Source organism: Pelmatolapia mariae, linkage group LG1, assembly GCF_036321145.2.
Source record: "Pelmatolapia mariae isolate MD_Pm_ZW linkage group LG1, Pm_UMD_F_2, whole genome shotgun sequence".
Lineage (NCBI taxonomy): Eukaryota > Metazoa > Chordata > Actinopteri > Cichliformes > Cichlidae > Pelmatolapia > Pelmatolapia mariae.
Genome location: NC_086227.1, coordinates 35585001 through 35606069, shown reverse-complemented (window position 1 = coordinate 35606069; position 21069 = coordinate 35585001). Strand labels below are relative to the sequence as shown.

General features: G+C 38.9%; 1 protein-coding gene across 3 annotated transcripts in view; it reads right to left on the bottom strand.

Annotated features, from left to right (window-relative positions):
- phkb (phosphorylase kinase, beta) overlaps positions 1 to 21069 on the bottom strand; it is a 103289-nt gene that overhangs the window by 62866 nt on the left and 19354 nt on the right. For all 3 annotated transcript variants that reach the window (XM_063480201.1, XM_063480192.1, XM_063480210.1), the window contains 7 exons: positions 19732 to 19870; positions 16419 to 16518; positions 10810 to 10917; positions 9856 to 9936; positions 6976 to 7091; positions 3669 to 3732; positions 596 to 691 (listed from right to left, as the gene is read on the bottom strand). In XM_063480201.1, the coding sequence (XP_063336271.1) occupies positions 596 to 691; positions 3669 to 3732; positions 6976 to 7091; positions 9856 to 9936; positions 10810 to 10917; positions 16419 to 16518; positions 19732 to 19870 (704 nt within the window). The remainder of the gene's footprint in view (positions 1 to 595; positions 692 to 3668; positions 3733 to 6975; positions 7092 to 9855; positions 9937 to 10809; positions 10918 to 16418; positions 16519 to 19731; positions 19871 to 21069) is intronic.

Sequence of the window (21069 nt, the reverse complement as noted above, 5' to 3'; positions counted from 1 at the left end):
TATTGTAAGGTAAAAACTAATTAGAGTGAGAACTACAACAATCAGACGATCCCCTATGAAGCAAGCAATGGTGGGAAGAAAGAACCTCCCCCTTTCTCTGGAAGAGACTTCCAGCAGAACCAGGGTAAGGGTTTAGGGGTGAGGTAAAAGAGAAGAGAAAAAAGGAGAGAAAAGAGAGACAAGAATAAAATGCATAATGAAGAAGAAATAACTAAGAAATGGTTACCAGAGAGAATCCTGACTACAACCACCAGCTTTATCAAACAGAAACGTTTTAAGCCTAATTGTAGAAGTATGAGGGTGCCAGTATCTCAACTCCAAACTGTGAGCTGGTTCCACAGAAGCGGGGATTGATAGTTGAAAGCACTGACTTAAGTTCATTCTACTTTTGGAAACTCTAGGAACCACAAACTGCAAGATCTTTAAGAAAGAAGCTGATAATATTTTGCAAATTTTAGAAGAAAAGTGCTCTATTGCACATATTGCTTTGTGTCGTTTCTGCCTTTTGTTACTTGTAAAATCTGTATGCTTTTCTTTGTTTTATTAAAATTATTTAGAAGATGTACACAGTCAATAAATTGATTGATGTACTCACATGGGAGCGAGACTCTCTGGGTAGTAGAGAGCAAAGGGTTTGCCTGTTCCTGTTGTGAGCATCCAGATCCACAAATATCACAGACCATGAGCAGCCCTGCAGCATAAAAGAAAAGCATCCAATTTACAGCTAAACAATTTGTGCTTCACAGTAACATATAGCTCTATACGTGCAAAACAACAAATATACACAAAGTCCTCCATTTGTCCAAAGAAATAAAAATAAATAAATAAATATGGAAATGCTTAAAATTATTTGGCTTCAAAGCCTCCGGTATTACACCTCCACACATCAAAACACTGTTTTGCTGTAAAACCAGGCAGATATATTTGGATTGCTCATGTTATTGAAGTGCAGTGTGGGAGTGCTTAAACAACAGCTAGTCATCCGATCACTTTAAAAGTCTCCCTGTACAAAAATGAAGCACTACTACCACGATGCAGTTTGTCCATCCAGAGCACTTAAACACTACCACGAGAGGAAGGGGGGGAACATTTTCTGCTTTTTACTCAGTAAGGGAAGCAATCAAACCATTTTTCAGGTTCTAAAAAAAAAAAAAAACAAAAAAAAAAAACAGTCCACCGCACTTCATCCATCCATCCATCAGCAGTGCTTATATGAAACCAAGTGGGCAATTCCCCCAAACTGCTAAGCAGTTTCTAATGCAAGTCAGATGCATTATGTATGAATATTGCCAATGTCGCGTTTTTTATTTCTTAAAAAAAAGAAAGAAAAAACACATCTGGCCAGGGCTTTTAGTCAAATCAGCAAGCTTTCCTCTAGAAATTTACATAGTGCATACATAGTGAATTGCTAGCCACCAGTGTAGATAGCTGTGTGACAAGTTAGTGAAAAAACCCACATAAGAAAACAGAGTGTTAGAAAAGCAACGTATAAAAACACTAACCCACAAAGCAAGCATGTAAAATTAGTGTTTTTGCCTTTTAGATTTGAGCCATTTTGTCTTCTTTTATTTAGTCACATTTTTTAAGCAGAAGCAGACAGTCCAACCAGCTTATCATGCTTTAACTACTACATTTTTCTATTTACTTCTTTTACAAAAAATAAAAAATAAGTTTGAATATGCACTGTATATTTGTAGCATAATATCTCTTGCAACAGAACTAAGCAATATATAAAAAAACTATGCAATGAGTTAAGATAAGTCAGTGAAAAACAAGAGAAGACATAATCTGTAGAATACTCTCAGTTCAACAGCTCAACCCTTTTTGAGCAGTGCATGCTGTTTTAAGGTTTTCTTTAAACAATCTTTGATTTTAGAAAACTAAGCACTGCTTGTTCCTTGTGCATCTATCACTATGCATCCTCATGAGTGATCTGAAGTAAAAAAAGACAAGAATGAGTTGACTATAACCTGCAGTCTTTGATAGTCTTTGAAGGCAAATATCTGCCAATATAAATTATTTTCAGGTTTTTCTTTTTTTATCCCCACTTCTCAATACAACCATCCTTCCACCTACTGTGAGGATTTGGCTCACGCCTCTCAAAAAAACCACTGATGTCATTAGGATTTTTTATGATCTGCTATGAACATTGATTGAATGTCAATTATTTAAAGCCCATTTTTTAAAGACACTATAATGATTTACTTTGAACTTTAACTTGGCACCACTTTCTATGCACTGATATATGTATGAAATACATTTAATTTACAGAAATATATTAAACTGGACTTTGTTAGGCGTGTGCTTTGCTCTGCTTTATCCCTGCTCTTGACACGGTGTGAATTAGGTGACAGTCCCTTAAGAGAAACTAGAATGTGTTGGGATTTGATTGTAGAGCCGTGTGTAAACAGCACTGTGAATTTAAAGACCGGCTTTAAAGTTGAAGGATCCTCCTCATGTGAGATCAATTTTATCCACCCAGTTCAATTTGTCACACCGAGAGGCTTCTATCATGCGTTCACAGTGTGACTTTGAGGGGGCTGTGGTGAAGGGTCGGGTGTGACTTTTCCAAAACTGAAGGATGCGTGTCTGTCCATGTAATACAAAGGCTAACTGTGATGTACAGCCACAAGAGTGTGCAAAAGTATGATAGAAGAGTTAAGAGTGTACTGAATGTTCTGGTTTAGGGCGTCGAGGGGAAGGAGCTACATTTGGTGCTTGAGGGATGAGCGTCAGCTGGGACATCAAGATTGATAGCGATCATTAATAAGCAACTGGAAAGCTTGTAGCATTCCCACAAAGGGGCACGAGACCGGCAGAGACAGGCACACTCATTCTCTCACATGTACAGAAGCCCCATACAGCATGGACCATAAAGCAGCCACCTCTATAAATTGATTCTTTCAACAAGCTTGAGCTCAATGACAAAATCCATTTTCAGGCACAGTTAAATCCTTTATTTTGCAGGTGTTCAGAAGAGAAACACAAACAGCAACTTTACGGTCATACCCGACAGCCACATACGATGAGAAGATAAACAGTCTAAAATTAAATGGCGAGAACTGCCACACAAACCATTCTGGGCAAATACCCGAGTGAAGAAAATAAGAAGAAAAGATAATAAGAGAGGAAGCTTGCTAAGTGGAAGGCTTCATTTTCCAATCCATTAGCAGGTATAATGAATGTCTCTGTTTTCTTCTCCTAAAAAAATAAAATAAATAAATAAGAAACATATCCACTAATGGACTTTGCACACAGAAAAACAGGCTCTGAAATTTGGAGGGAAACCTGATTCAACTGTGGCCATCGATCACAGTCTGTAGAAGCACAAACAATTTGCTGAGACAAACACAAACATGCACAAACATACTTTCCTGATCAATCGTCCACTCAGAGAAGCAATCTTGCTACAGTGACAGCAGCACTAATTACACTGATGCTGTCTACCTGTAAATAAACTGCAGTTTTCTACTATTCAGGCTGGTCATCGGGGTGACATTGCACCCAGCTAGGATAACTTCTTGATGTATAGAGGAGATGCACAACACTCCTGCAGATTTAAATGGGCTATAATGCAGTCTACTACCTGGTGGCACAGTTAGACAGGATACAAATCAATGTGAGTTCGGAAGAGGCGGCAACCTGTAAGAAGTCAGGGACTCAAATACCTGGTTTCCAAACAGGTTGAATCCATTGATGGCCTCCAGTGCAGCTTTAGCAAGGCCCACAGAGCTGCAAAGACAAGAAAACGGAAACTTTCACCAAAACATACAATAAGCAAGTATAATTCAAACTAACATTGATCAGTTTAAGAATATATTATTTTTCATTCTTAAGAAAGCAGAAAAAATGATGCAACGTGAACCAAATGTGTTTTGAAAATGTCAAAAGTCCCCAAAGTTCACCAAAAAGCATTCTGAATCGCATTTGAATCTTAAATGGCTATCTGTTAGGATTCAATAAAGCTGAAGGCTCCTGAGATTGTGGTCTACTTTCGATAATGGATGATGGAGAGGAGAGAAAAAAAAACATAGTGCATTTCACAGTGGCTGGCTACTGTGATTGCAATGCAGCCTAAATGTGAATCAATTTTACTGTCATTTTGTTTCCCTTTCTACCCTACCAAGATTTCCCTAGAAAAGAACAGAGAGGAGAGAGGGAAAAAATGCAGGAAACTTGCCATTGGCTGGTGGTAGATCTGCTGACATATTAAAAAGCATTAGTACAGATGATGGGAGGCTAATTTAGCCTCTAAAAGAGTTCTCCTGAAAGTAGTTCTGTGTAACACACAGAGATACACACACACGCGCAAACTGACAGCAGTGGTCAGAAATCCTGACAGTACCTCACATGTACATAGAATGCTTTAAAGCTTTGTGGAAACCCAGGATGTTAAAAAAGTGATGCTTGGAATCAGGACCAGAGTAAAATGATGATGCAACCATTTCGGTTGACAGGTGGAGATAAGGATTCGCATGATGAAAATATTGCTGCAGACTGTACAACAGTCTTCTGCTACTCTGACAGTAGGTGTGTTTACATACAGTGGTTCATTTCTCAAAACTGACATATGAAACACTGTATGTGTGGATCAATACTGATCCACGCACCCCAACTTTTCTTTACTTGATTAAAAATGGACAAACTCATTGTGATTGTGATTCTGCAGTTGACAGAACCACCAACTGCTCAGGAATGATTCATTGTGAATCCTGTGAGCTTAGAGCCATATTCGTGTTTCGAAGCCGGACGTGACAGTTGAGGAATGATTCTAATATGGAGTTTGATTATTATACAGATCGTGTTTCTGTGGAGCCATTCTGAATTGTTCAGTTTTTGGATACGCCATGGTAATTAATACAAAAGTACATATATAAGCCAACTCATTAACTGGGGGAATCCAAAAGCATGGCGGGGAGAGATAGAAACACGAGAAGACACAGCACTTCTCAGTAAACTGAAATTGTTATCTTTTCTTGAGGACATCTTGACAGGCGGGTGCCAATAGCTCTGGATTGTTGGAGAAAGAAAAAAAGACATGCTTTTCAGAGATAAGCAATAGCAGAAATCGAGGATCTTTATCAAGAAACCGAGCGAGGAGAGGAGGCCAGTTTGACCTTGGATGATAAATCAGTTAGGGAAAACGTAACAAAAAGTCAACACGGGCTAAGAACAGTGCTGGTGTTTGAACAGGTTGTTCCAAATCCTTATCTGCATGGAGGTTAACCATTCAGATGGCTAGTCCATTACATTTTCTTTTAATATAGGCTATTTACTTGCTGTCTGACATTTTTTTTTAAAGCTACCAACTTGTGCTGATTTGACATTTCCATCAGTACACACTGACCCGACAAACCCCTCACTAGATCAAAGAGACTTGATTATAAAGAAAAGCATTACATGTTCCCACATTTCTGCTGCTTCCTGCAGGAAATACAGTGTTTTTACATTTATTGTTTGGTGCTGATCTATTTATATGGACAGGAAAGAAAAAGAAGATTGAATAGATAAGAGTCCTTCTTGCTATAGTTAATGTTATTTTCTCTATAAGCAAAAACCAATAACTGTTTTCTACAATCATTGGCAAAAACCATTAGTTTCACAATCTAGTGAATTAAAATACATAGATATTACAAATAAACTTGACTCAGAGCCCTATTACTAAAAGTCTGAAATAATTAGGGGTTTTGTAGTTAATTTCAAGAAGATGGAACACTCTACATCATTGCTGCACTCACCGTCAGTGAGACAGAAACAGAGGGTCCAGGCAAATATGATTTGCAGTTACGTAAGAAGGAAACCAAAGTAATACTTTAGTAAAACTAAAAGATCTGTTTTAACGGGTGTATTTATAAAACTAGAAGAGTATCAAGGTATAGTTTCTCTTGGCCCATGGAGCATTTAAGCACTGTTGCATTTTTAAAAAACTATTGTTTCTCTCTTGTGACTCATCAAGGCAATATTCAGGAACAGTAGGCACCTCATTTTACTGCTAAACCCACTGCTCAATCCCCAATTTAAAGCAACAGCTGCTAAGATTTTTAAAAAAGGGAAAAAAAAAAGAAAAGAAAAAAAACATGAGCAGCTAAGGTGAGCACAGTGAAGAATTTACCAGCTAAAGAGCGACGCATTTCCCTCAGGTGTGGGTGGACAAGGTGGTGGAAGGTGACTCGATATTGGTCTACTCATCAGATACATACAAAAAATGACTCCAAATGCATCCTAATGCATTAGACGAGTGGATGTGTAAAATGGCAACTCTTAAGTGACACATTTAGCATATTAAATATATGGTAAATATATCCATCCATTCTCTTCCCTTTGTCCATTTCAGGGCTGCGGGTGGTGCTGGAGCCTATCCCAGCTGTCTTAAAGCGAGATCCAGGGTAGAACCTGGACAAGTTGCCAGTCTGTTGCAGGGCTAACACATAGAGACAGACAACAATTCACATCAAAGTGCAATTTAGAATCACCAGTTAACCTAACCCCACAAACTGCATGTCTTTGGACTGTTGGAGGAAGGTGAAGTACCCGGAGAGAACCCACCAACACAGGGAGAACACGCAAACTCCACTCAGAAAGACCCCGGCCTGATGGTGGAACTGAACTCGGGACCTTCTTGCTGTGAGACAAGCGTGCTAACCATGTAAAATATTGTGGGTTTGCAAACCCATGAAATATGGGTTTGCTCTAAAAACATTTATTTTGAATCTTTGATACATTCTCACATCTTTTTTCTTGTGTTACATCTTTCCCACAGACCTTATTTCAGGTATGTAACTTAAGAGTTTTAGGACTTTTGCAGCACCCTGCATACAGGACATATTCTGGCCAGTACTACAAAAGTGGTAAAAGTATAGAGAAAAGCAAAAGTAAGGTAAAAAAAAATAAAAATAAAAAATAGAAAAGTATTCTTTTAAAAGAACGGAGAGTGTGGAGAGAATGTTTTTGTGTGTTGTCTATCTTTTTACTGACCTGGAATGCAGCTCAGTGCTGCCATTATTGTACTTGCTGCCTCTCTCCCACATGCCAAAGTCAGGTACCCTATATGCTCTTTCCACACAGAAAACCAGGTTCTGGATGAAGGAAACCTGCATGTAGAAAACAAACATACATGGGACACTCGAAAAAAATGCAACATACTGTGTTTACGCAACCTGCATACACAGAGTATACTGACACACACACCCATGTATGCATAAACGGGGCTAGAGTCAGAAGATGTGTCCAAAAAGAAAGTGGAATTGCAGTACATAACGTGTGTATGTGTATGTGTATATATATATATATATATATATATATATATATATATATATATATATATATATATATACACACACACACACACATATAAATGAATGTCTGGATCCATTGATAGATGACCTTTGATACTGATCTGGGGTGATGAGTATAACTCTCTCATTACAAAGGTTACTACGGTGAAAAAGAAAGCTGATTTCTAATCCATGCTCAAGGTGAAACTGACCCTATGGCTAGACTGTAATTAAACAGGATAGAGCACCAGTATGTGAAGCTAGAGCTTCATTGCCTTGTCAGTTACCCATAACTATAAAGACACTAAATCAACACACTTTACAAATTCCACTTAAAACAAATGCCACCCTTTAGATGCAGGCTCTAAAAACTCATCAGTAGTGTTGTTGATTCCACCAAACATTACAGCGGCATCGAAATGTTAAAATTGCAGTTAGCCGATTTCAGACGTTTCTTATAACTAGCATCTGGCTCACGCAGATTCCTGCAAAATTATACAGTATACATATAGGAAAAAATAAACTAAAACGTGAAACATATAATGTGCCAGCACACTGGTGTATGTGCTTGAGTGATGGTAGATTTAATCTAAAATGACAAAGTGGTGGAGGGAAATTGAGAGATGAGAGTAAAACAGCTGAAAGAGAAAGACAGAACCTGTGTAGGTCTTAAATAGGCCAGGCAGTGAGGATGGGCAGAGAAAGAGGGAGCAAAGCAGATGAGGCTGGGAAAGAGGGAAAGGTGTTTGCCGGGTCTCTTATTGGGGGGTTTTATGAGCAGAGTGATTAACGAGGGGAACTTTTTAGTATCTTAATGGTATCTTAATGAATGTTACTGCCCATCGGCCAAATGAGCCTCTCTGTCTCCCTGCTGCTAGAAAACCATCCTAGCCAGTTCTGCTTTTTTTTCCCTTTTTTTGTGGGGGGCGGGGGGCTGACTATTTGGGAACATGGGCACATTGGCAAAAGCACACTACGTGTGCTTCTGCTTTTACCATGTGCCAGCAGCTCTCACATATACTCCTGTGTGAAAAAAAAAACACCCCAGACATACAAACTGGCTAATGAGTCGCTCCATTTCATGCTGCATGAAACTGAAAATGGCATCTGGAAGGAGGTCGATAGTGTATCTTCTCAGAGGACATGCATCAGCCTTTCTATGCCACTCTAAGAAAAAAAAAATATACTGCAATGCAGCTTCCAGCTCAGTCAAATGAACACCGATGGACTTCACAAGTAGTGACAGCCAACAACAAACTAATAAACACTCTAATAATGTGATTAGTCCAAATGAAACACATTTCAAACAGTGTTCAGTGAGAAAGCTAATCTCAAACCCTTATGCTCAGTGCATCTGATGTTTGTTAATGTGAGATTGGGGGAGGCATGCTTCGGTTTGTATTACACAACCTAATAAGCACTGTTTAACCATGCAAATTAAGGTTGCCGCACAAACAGGACTGCCTTCATAAAAAAGTTACATTGTCAATTTGCTTTGTTCAGAGTGAGAAATAGAGAAAAATGAGAGATGACTGGGTTGGGAGGTGTGTGTAGGGGATACGCTCACTAATTGGTTAGTGGTATAACGTTTCACCATGTCCTTACTTTCTTAAGATAAGCTCAATTTAGTAAACAAATGGATTCCTTTACCAGGGGCACAAATTTCACTGCTCTGTGGCGGTAAGTAAAGCTGAGCAGGCTGTAAAAACTAACAGAATTAATGACGTTCCAAATACTCCTGCGGGCCACATAATAAACAGCACAGTGTGTAAACTTAACAGCCAAGTTGCCTTCTTGTTTTATTTAGAGCCAAACATAAAAAAGCCAAAAAAAATGACACCAACAGATAAATCAAACTACAAGAGACCGTTCAGCTTTTCAGTAATAGAGGGCTGGTGTGTTGCCAAACACAACGTTACCGGTTCGATTCTCAGGAGGCTATTTAAGCTTCCACAATGAAATCATCTAAACGTTTCTCCGCTGAAAGTCAACTGAGCGGCTCAGCAAGAGCATAAATGTGAGCCAAGCTATAAAAGTGAGATACTGTCCCCTGATCCTGCATTTGTGTCGGCTCTAGGATATCTGTAGGGGATTTAGGATATATCTAACTGGCTTTAGAGACCCTTTGGTCTTACTTTACAGCAGCTAGCTCAATCTTCAGAAGGTAGCATCAGATTACTTAGATCATTTAAACTATATCGTGGTGTATTTTAGAATAAATACAGAATTTCACAAAAAAAAATTTTCCAAAGTGTGCACATGCATACTCGCAAGTTAGGAATAAGCATTGCTCACAGAGTATGTATATTAGAGAAGCTGGGAGATCTTTTAAAATACAACATTGTCATAGATGCACAGCACCATGGAAAATCCACAAAGTGATAAAATGTAACAAAATAAACTCTGTAGTTATTTTTCATGCAGTTTATAATCATAATCAGTACATTTAACCTTGACAGCAAGTGAGACCAGAGATTGACACTGTTTGCCTCTGGTTCACAGTTTAGAAAATGTAGCGATAAACAGGCCAACATTTAGATCCTAATATTCAAAACTGCAGCCATTTTAACGCCTTGTTTACCTCGTCGGTGTTGTAAATGATCTGCAGACCAGAGCAGATCATCTCCACCAAGTACAGCAGGAATAAAGAAACGGCATCGATCTGTAGAGGTGACAGAGGGAAGTAGAGTGGATAAGGTGCCATCAAAGCAATTACTATCATTTGCACATACACCGTATAATAACTTCATACTTATCAATTTGTCTTCAATTTCTCGCACAGTGCAGAGAATGAGACATGACTTTACAGTAGCTATTAAACTTTTGACATTGGAAATCATCAACAATGGTGAAGTTGCTGGAAAAAATAGAATAATCAATAAATAAGTTATTACCTCTTTTACATTTTTGAATGTTTTTTTCTCCCCTCACAGGCAACTAACCTTGCAGCTTTATTTCGATTTCTCTCTCTCTCTCTCTCTAGCTCTCTTGATGTATTGGCCACCCTTCACTAGAAATGCATTCTCCATTCAAATGCTACACACCAAACTGACCTCTGTTAATACCACTGATAGAGGAACAAGCCGTTTTAGTGCCAATTTAGTGCACAAGCACTTCTCGGAGAAAGTCATTTTTCTGAGCGTCTATGCATGCCAGGCAGAGGGGCTGAGGAAATGAGACATTTTAATGGCATTCTCCCCCCCCCCCCACTCAAAACACTTGAAACAAAACCTGTCACAAAGAGATTGATTGTCTAATTTATTCATCCTGTTGTTCATTCATCTTTAGCAAGGTTCACTTGCCACGGCGCTTCTTCTCTGACCTCATTTTTTCCTAAAGTTATATTAAATATGTGACACAAAATAAAATACCAGGGTGGCAAATTTTACTCTACATTTTTTACAATATACAGTAAAACCCCTAGGTAACGCACACACATCAAATACACAGGTATATGCACGAAGAATTAAATTTAAACGCTCTTTTTTCATTTGGTAGCTGGCCCATTTTTTCACTTGTCTGCTTGCTGGCTGACCTGCAGGTGGTGGTAGTCGCCGTGCAAGTAAACCTCATCTCCGGTGTCCACATGGAATACAGAGTGCAGACACTTTGAGGGGCTAGGATCCTGTTTAAACTCCTTCACCTAACAGAGATGCACAGAGAGAGAAAAAGAGAGAGAGATGAAAGGATGAAAAAAAAGGTCCAGGGTAAAGGGAGGGAGAGAGAAAATCAAAGGGAGAGGCATCCACGGCCCCAACAGAGGTTACTAGAAGAAACTCTAGCTATACTAGAGTAGCCTTCAACAAATTCAAAAACATATCAACCGAAACCTTTTGTATCAAGTCAAACATGGTGATGAACTTTCTTTACACACTGTAATGTCTGTCATGTCTCTTATGGTTGCACTGCTTAAGGCAGAGATGGCACCTCTCTCCTCTCTAATTCTATATATGTCAATTCTAGCGAATCAAATTCAATGCTGCTTCTTGTTTCTCTATCCTCTTCTGTCCATTCTTCTCTTTCCCCCATGTCAACTTGTCACGACAGATTCCCACTTCCCCGGGATTCCTTTTCTATAATTTTCTCAGGCATCTTGAGATAACTGCTGTGAATGGAAAAAAAAATTTAAATTGCACTTCACTTCCTTTCAGCATGTTCTCTTGAGCTAAAGCTGTTTGTTTTTTATATTTAATCTGTCAAACTGAACTTCTTTTACTGCATTCACTTTTGCTGACCCATCAACTTCCAGAGTTTTTTCCTGGCTCCAAAGGCTGGGGTGAAGGGTGATCAGAATGTAAGCATAATTGGTCTGCATATACAGTGGCTTGCAAAAGTATTCGGCCCCCTTGAACTTTTCCACATTTTACCACATTACAGCCACAAACATGAATCAATTTTATTGGTGAAAGACCAATACAAAGTGGTGTACACGTGAGAAGTGGAACGAAAATCATACATGATTCCAAACATTTTCTACAAATAAATAACTGCAAAGTGGGGTGTGCGTAATTATTCAGCCCCCTGAGTCAATACTTTGTAGAACCACTTTTTGCTGCAATTACAGCTGCCAGTCTTTTAGGGTATGTCTCTACCAGCTTTGCACATCTACAGACTGAAATCCTTGCCCATTCTTCTTTGCAAAACAGCTCCAGCTCAGTCAGATTAGATGGACAGCGTTTGTGAACAGCAGTTTTCAGATCTTGCCACAGATTCTCGATTGGATTTAGATCTGGACTTTGACTGGGCCATTCTAACACATGGATATGTTTTGTTTTAAACCATTCCATTGTTGCCCTGGCTTTATGTTTAGGGTCGTTGTCCTGCTGGAAGGTGAACCTCCGCCCCAGTCTCAAGTCTTTTGCAGACTCCAAGAGGTTTTCTTCCAAGATTGCCCTGTATTTGGCTCCATCCATCTTCCCATCAACTCTGACCAGCTTCCCTGTCCCTGCTAAAGAGAAGCACCCCCAGAGCATGATGCTGCCACCACCATATTTGACAGTGGGGATGGTGTGTTCAGAGTGATGTGCAGTGTTAGTTTTCTGCCACACATAGTGTTTTGCATTTTGGCCAAAAAGTTCCATTTTGGTCTCATCTGACCAGAGCACCTTCTTCCACATGTTTGCTGTGTCCCCCACATGGCTTGTGGCAAACTGCAAACAGGACTTCTTATGGTTTTCTGTTAACAATGGCTTTCTTCTTGCCACTCTTCCATAAAGGCCAACTTTGTGCAGTGCACGACTAATAGTTGTCCTATGGAAAGATTCCCCCACCTGAGCTGTAGATCTCTGCAGCTCGTCCAGAGTCACCATGGGCCTCTTGGCTGCATTTCTGATCAGCGCTCTCCTTGTTCGGCCTGTGAGTTTAGGTGGACGGCCTTGTCTTGGTAGGTTTACAGTTGTGCCATACTCCTTCCATTTCTGAATGATGGCTTGAACAGTGCTCCGTGGGATGTTCAAGGCTTGGGAAATCTTTTTGTAGCCTAAGCCTGCTTTAAATTTCTCAATAACTTTATCCCTGACCTGTCTGGTGTGTTCTTTGGACTTCATGGTGTTGTTGCTCCCAATATTCTCTTAGACAACCTCTGAGGCCGTCACAGAGCAGCTGTATTTGTACTGACATTAGATTACACACAGGTGCACTCTATTTAGTCATTAGCACTCATCAGGCAATGTCTATGGGCAACTGACTGCACTCAGACCAAAGGGGGCTGAATAATTACGCACACCCCACTTTGCAGTTATTTATTTGTAAAAAATGTTTGGAATCATGTATGATTTTCATTCCACTTCTCACGTGTACACCACTTTGTATTGGTCTTTCACGTGGAATTCCAATAAAATTGATTCATGTTTGTGGCTGTAATGTGACAAAATGTGGAAAAGTTCAAGGGGGCCGAATACTTTTGCAAGCCACTGTAGTTAAGGCAAAAACTTGAGTCTTACTTAACAGAAGTCAGTGGATTTCCACATCTGGCTCCTTTGTCTTAGGCCATTTAAATGTTTGTCTTTATTTGTTTGTCTTTTTGGCTCCTCCATTTCAATTGCCACTTCAGCTTATTCTAGCTTTCTTTGCAGCTTTTTCAATTCAGTTAGTCTTGCTGCTTAAATTTAATCAGCTACTTAAATCTTAACCACCATCTGCCTGCACTGTGTTTTCAATCTATGCACTTCAATCTATTATACCCATACAAATATGATTCAAAAGGTTTAAAGAAACTAACATTTCTTTAACATTTTTAAGCCATTTCAAAACAATTAAATGTTTAAAATCCTGGCTGCAAGAGTTCATCCCCACTCCAGTCATACATGCTGCACATAATCTGTTCTTTTGCTATTGTTTTTAATAAAATAACCTGATAAAGAGTGAAGAGTTTAATCAGGGAACAACACCACACGCAGATACACGTTACAGTACAAACATCTTTGCTCGGGACCACATAAGGGCCAGATTATGGCAGCCAAAATGATAACACTGTTTAAAACAAGACATGTACAACATTTTAGTTGTGCTTTGTCCTCGGTGGTTTGTTGGTGGCTTTGCATGTGTTTGCTTCATCGACTCCACTACACACCAAATCACAGATGGGCCGCCTGTCCTGTCGCACAGTTATAAATAATTGGCCCTTTGTCCCATTTTCACCTCCTTTGTTTCTTTTCTCTACTTCTCTCACTGCTCTCTCTATCATTAAATCCCTCGTTGTTGTCTCCATTTTTTTCTACTTCCTACCTTCTTTCTTACTACTAGCTCTCTATCTCCTGTACTTTACATTATGAGCTCTTTTATTTGGGTTCTTTTGTCCCGTCCTGTCCCCCCCCCCCACACACACACACACCTTTTTCCCCCTCTCTATTTTGCTATATAGTCAGGTCATAGTGGAGACCTGCTGTCCCACTTTCACTGAAACTGCTCCATTTTTTGCCATCCCATAGTGAGTAATGCTTATGTGCGTATGTGTACAGAATAAGAGGGGTACCTCTGTCAGCAGCTAACGCTGTTGTTTATGTTTCTATAAAACTTGCTTTTGTGTAGTGGTCTCCCTGATTCTTGCTCCTGCAGAGCCACAGTGTCAAGTGGCTCCACTCTTGGGATATTTGAAGAGGCCCCTGATCTTGCTTATTGTTTCAAGTGCTGCAATGCGCCAATATGGGCTTCAATTTAGCAAACTACTTCAACGCCTGCTGTTTTAACAGTCCACTTTCATGCACTTATTTTCCATCTTTAGCTACGCACAAAACTCTTGCATCTCATCAAGTCAATTAACTGCAATTCCTTATCATTTCTCACTGAAAAGGAAATGACTTTCATTTTCAAAACCAAGTCATGTTAAAGGGATACAGTGAGCTCAATAACTGTTTAGATGATCACGAATAAATGATCAGCTCATGTTTTTACGCTTAGATCTGTGACCATATCCCTGACTAGATCAATGTTTTGGTCTCTTCAGGCAGTGTAACAAGCCGTATACAAAAACACTGACTTATTGGCCTATTTAGTGTTCCAGCAGCCACTGGCACATAATTAGCATTCGGAGCACAGTAAAAAAAATTATATTAAAAAAACAAAAGTAAAGTTGCAGGGTCCTGAACTGACAAAAAATGACTTAAAATATGCTAAAGAAATAGATGTTGGATTAGCAATAATGGTAAGTGGGCCAAAATTCCTCCACAGCATTGACAGTTATTGCAAATCCTTGAATAGCTGTTGTTGCTGCTGCTAAGGGTGGCCCAACCAGTTATCGGGTTTAGGGGGCAATCACGTTTTCCACACAGGGCCATCTAGAGTTTTTTATTTCTTAATCATAAAGAACTTCATTTACACCACTGTATGTATGTATTAAGGATAAGGATGTCACAGTAACACAAGAAGGCCGGTGTTAGTTAAATATAGAAATGAAAAGGAGTGTTGTTTGCAGCCTTAATAAGCCTTGACTGTGAGTTCTCCTCTGTTGCATATATAATAATTTGTATTAACAAATATTGTTCTGGATCATAACGCTGCCTGAATTTCAATGCAAATCAGCATAAAAGCAGAACATCTATATAGAATGTTGTATCTGTTGTTCACTGTCTCTGTTTCATGAGTTTCTCCTGCAGTATTGTCCAATTCCTTGAGGAAAACACACAAGTATTATATTTATTTATTTGTTGTAATTAAGTTAAAGCACCTAAGGAGATTGTTTAAAGATACAGAAATTGATTACTTGAAGGAAGAGAAAAGATCTGGTGACATTTTAAACAATGTATTTTAAGCATTAATATTTTTATTATCATTGTTGTCATCAGTAATCTCTAAATGTTTCGGTATACCTTTGTATTTAGTATGAACAGAGCTGTTTTAAATAAACATAAACAGCCACCTCATTTGTTTATCAATGGCAAAGGTAGAATCTTTGCCTTTAAGAAAACTGTTATTGTTAAATAAAAGATATAATTTCTTCCTCATACACTATCTTATAATCAGTGGACAGTGGGGCACAGCTGCTGTATTTGCTCTGTGATATTTGCCCTGCAGTGCCCCCATGTCACATTTTCCATAAAAATGCCATGTACTTCGTAAGCGTTGGTGACGGGGCCATAACGAAAGCTGTTCTGTGTAATTAACTGTGTAAACGCAGCTTTGTAATTAAGACACAGAAACTCTCTCCCCTAAATTGGATCGTCAAGGTCGAGGCAAGATGAAAGAGGATGCCTTTCAACGGTGCACACTATATACGTGCAGATACACAGGGACGCAGCAGGCTGCTCTATTAAAAAATATGCTCAACGAGGAAAAAAAAAAAATTCAGGAGACATAGCTGGCTTTTCTTTGAATACATAACATGGTTTGCCATTTTTTTTCCTCATTCACAGCCTACTCTACACATTCATCAGTTTTCAGTAGAGGTGGCGTGAAATTTTCCTCCTTCAGAGCAAAAGTCATCGGAAATTAGGAGACTGCTGGTTATTAAGCCCTCAGGACTAAATCAACTGGCTCCTTTTGTTATTTGTTGTGATATGAAAGAGGAACCAGATGTGTCCAAGGCTGTAGCACTAAGAGGCTTTGATGAGCAGGAATATACCTTTGATCTGCAACGCAGTGTGTAATTTCGGGGGTGTTTTTATGCAAACATGCAGAAGCTGTGCTGAGCCAGGATAAAACACTCACCTTATCGGCCTGTCTCATGTAACAGTAAAGAATTCCTCTCATGCACTTGATGGCAGAATGCTCCAACTCGTGAGTTCGTCCCATATCATCATCAATGCGTCTGAAGGGCAGGGAACAAAGGCCGAACACATGAAGACAAACTGTCACCTACAGCAACTCCTTTTGTTTTAAAAATGGCAAATATTACTAACTGGGCCTCAGAGTCACAGTTGGTCTTTTGGTCAGTATTCTTACTCCTTAAATGTGCGAAAGTAACAGCAGAGATCTCACAACTTAATATGAAGGACAAGTTTTCCGAGGCAAAAAAAAGTCCAAGTAGTCAAAAGATCAGACACATTGTAGAACTGTCTAAACTGTTATTTTATTCAAATAAAATATGGGTGAAAGAGAAGCAGAACATCAGAACCAGCTTAATAAATAATAAATAAATAAATAATGCTAAATAATAAGTCTTTAATTCCTTATTACCTTTTGGTCAAGCCATTTTGTTCCCAGGTTTAAGCAAATAACAAATAATAAATAACCTGCTGAACCCTTTTTGGGGTAAGAAAGATGAAAAAAAAAATGAATCAGGTTTAGGTTGATATAACCCAGATCAAGCCAAACTTTTGCATTCATAAAGCTAGAAATGTTTGCCTAGCCCATATTTCATCAATAGGATTGTGGATCCATCCTAAATATTATTGTGATACAGAGAACTACCATGTGATTTTGACATTGACAACACAAATTCTGATCTGATGAGGATTGGAAGAGTAGTAATGGTCAATCATTTTGTTCCGTTAAAGCTGTCAGTTGGCCAGGACTGCTGTGAAGATCAAACTGCTTAACCCAAGACTAAATACAATGGTTCTCTGGCTGTTTCAGTTACCTATAGCTATGAAATAATGATCATACTGTGAACTGTGATTTTTCTTTCTCTTTAGACTTTCCTACACGTAGTACTGATTTTGAAGTATATTAGTCATCAGTGCTGATAAACCAACAGAAGCTCTTAACAATTTACACAATTCACATTTAATAGTGAATGCAAATTAACAAAAAAATGAATGGCTATGCACTATAGAAAAATGCATTCAAATTGTGGGGAAACAATTCAGCTTTAAATTAAATCTGTTAGGTATAGACAGGTTTTGAAAGTCCTGAAATGAATACTGGTAGTGAAATGCCACTTTGTTCCTCGGTTGCAGCGACCACAGTGCGAATCAGCTCATTCTTTCTGAGGCTGGCAGATGTCAGATGTGTTTGACAAAGGTCAAGCTAATAATGACTCTGACTAACAACAAAGGAAAGCTAAGCCACTGATGTTATACTTGTTTAAAATTTCCGAGGTACACAATGCATTAATGACTGCCTTCAAGACATGACCCCGTGCATCAAAACTGACTGCATGGACTTGTTAGTTAGAGGAAATTTTCACTAGAGCTACCCAGTGTCATTAACAAGAAAATGTATATCACAAATGGAAAAAGTGAGTAGGCAAAACTGCAGATAAAAGCTATCATGTTTCCTTAAGATAGAAGTTTGTGGTAACTCCAACTGCCAGTCTTGTCATTGAATCTCACACACACATACTGAAACACACACAGCATCTGGGTGTGAAGTAAGTAATGGCACTATCCAAGCCTGTCAGATGAGAATCATCTTAATTAAATCCCAGTGACAATTCTAATAGGAGGCAGCCATGACTGATGACTGGGATCTGCCTCTGGTCACATCACTGCAGTACACTCTATTTTTACCCCGCTCTTTCCCTCCGTCTTCCCCCTCCATCTAGTTTCCTCTCTGTCTCTCTCGCCATCTTCCACTTCTTCTTCTCTATTGCGAACCCTGACCAGCTTACATCTCCCCTCTACCACTCCCGAATCTCCACTTTCACTCTTTCTTCTCGTATACCTCCCCTTTCCAATTCTGCCTCCTTCCTCTTTATCTTTTTGCCCCCACCCTTCTTCTGTGCCCCGTTACAAGCTCATTTTGCGGAAGTGCTCTTTCCTTAAGAGGAATTTGGGCATCAACACAGGGGAACATTGATAAAAGGGTTTGGTGGCCCCAGTGAAATTTTGAAATGTTCTTCTAGAAGTAATAACCCCTATGTGGTTAAAAAGCAAAGCCTCCAAATGACAGAGGCAGATTAAAGATGAGGGTCAGTAAGCATGAAAACGAAGAGAGCGGGGAAAAAACCTGTGAAACCAATGTAACTGGGGCTTTTTGGTCAGCTTTCCTATAATGCCCTACAAACTGAGCTGTCCATCTATTATAGTATTTCTTTTACACCAGCGTTGCTGTGATGCTGAAAAAAGGCAATACATAGGACTGGTTTTTCAGCTACTCCTGAGTTTATGGGTCAGTGGCATATTCAGAAGCACAACATGCTGCAACCATCTATCACTATATAACAGCAAGAAAGACCTCTGCCCACAAGAAACCGGACTCACTGCAATAACCATCTGTGTTTATGACCTCCGCCTCCACTACTCACCATGAATTTAGATTTCAGTCTGAGATACTCTCACAACAGTAATCGAAGAGTTCTTTAAAAAAGTCTAACTGAACATAAACAAACATGAGTTCTAAGTTTTTAACTTGTACAGATCACTAGCTGTTTACCCATATTCTATGACTGCACCAATTACAGACCCTGCACCCTCTAGCTTGTTGGGTTGGGTGTGTGAAAAGATATATTTTTTGGAAATACATTTAATATTTTCAGCTATATTTTATTCTATATTTAAGAACTGCTTATCATGGTCATGCATACTGAGGTGTTGGTTTTGCTTAGTAATGTTATAAAGAAGATGTATATCATATGATTGACAGCTGCCATTTGAGTGAAGTACTTCTCTCTGCAGTTTTGGGTGTCCCTTCATTTCTTTTTTTGGAAATACAGCTAGCAAGCTACCAAAAAGCTTCCAGTTCATGTAAGGAAACTAGCTAATATGTTGACTGCAAGCTAGACAACTAACAGTGACACTTTTTTTTATCTAGAAACTTGTAAGCATGTGGTGAGCTTCCATAAAACTCCAAGAACATCCAGAAATTTCAAGGATTGTGTGCACTTGTTAGTACAACTGGGCTTATCTTGGACATATCCACGATCACCCATAAACACGTACATCTGCCTAACAGCTTTGGTCAAGTTGAGCTTTCTATGAGTTTTGTAACACACTTTTAGGTAAAAAGGGCTATCTTTAGCACACAGCTAAGTTGCCAGCTTTCTAAGTCCACACAAATTTTGGAAAAATACATATTGCATACTTATAAAAAAACATATTACACAGTTTATTTTGCATGCGTGTGCATTTTGCATACTAACCGATATGCCATTGCCAAGGCCCAGGCACTGGCAGCACAGTACAGAGAGTCCCGGACCTTCGCCTCTTTGCAGGTAGAGCATGTTTTTACTGGGAACAGACCAGTGGTGGGACTCTGGTAGTTCAAAATAGTTGTCTTGACTAAAAAGACACAAAAAAGATAGAGAGAGACAAAAGAAGTGGTGGGTTAATAGTTGCAAAACTGGAAATGTTGTCATCTGCTCACAGCTAAGTAGTTGAAACGCCACTGAAGAAAGCGCCTGTTTTCTAGGCTCTAAAGAATACTCCTGAAGCTCTTTGTTACGAATATCAAAAGCATCTCGTTTTAACTGATGAATTAGGTGGTAAATCAAGAATCAACAGAGTAAAATCACCAGTTGGAAAATACAAAAATGAAATTTAAAAAAAACAAAAACAAAAAACCCCCAATAAGATTCTGTTTAAAGCGCAATAAACAAATCAGATAAATGTAATAAATAAGTATAAGATGAGAAAGAGAGCACTATGTGCCTCACAGCTTCAATGTCAGGGGCGGGGGAATAGTGGACCTCCCAGCTTCAGCGTCATATAGAGGAGCCCAGAGCAAACCCAGCAGCAAGCCTTAAAAAAAGGCTATACATATAAATATAAAAAAATCTAAAATAGCTGCAGCAATCTAAGGAGAGTGGGCAACCAGAGTTTTACAACTTAAAGAAATTCTGCACTTGTGAGCAATTGTTGCAGAGAATCACCACATTACCAATGACTGTGACGCTTTTCATATGTTTTACTGTTAATAAATAAGTAATTTAATTTTATTTATATATAACTTTTTAAGATTGTAATGCACTTCAATAGATTCTTACAATATTAAAATACAATTGAATAAAAAAAAAAACAACCCATAATACACAAAAATATTATTCAAATGCCTGATAGATCTGGATAGATGCATTTTCAGCTGTTTTTTTTTTTTAAAAAGAAGCCACGAGTCAAGGGTGCAAAGAGAGAGAGGTAAACTGCTCCATAGTTTTGGCACAAATGTTTGAAAGGCAAAATCCCCTTTATTTTTTTAGATCGGTACGTGGAATCACCAGAAGACCACTATCAGCAGGCTGAAGGATGAAGCAACTCGATGATGTAAGTGGGGGCCTCTCCACATCAGGCCATGAAAGTAAGAGTCAAGATTCTAAATTGATATCTGAAACTAACTGGAAGCCAGCGCAGACTCTTTAACAATGGGGTGATATGAGAGAATTTGTGAGTGTGAGTTAAAAGCCTGGCAGCAGCATTTTGGACAGCTTGAAGGCAATTTAAAGAAGCCTTCAATATAATAATCAAGAGGCAATGAAGGCATAAAA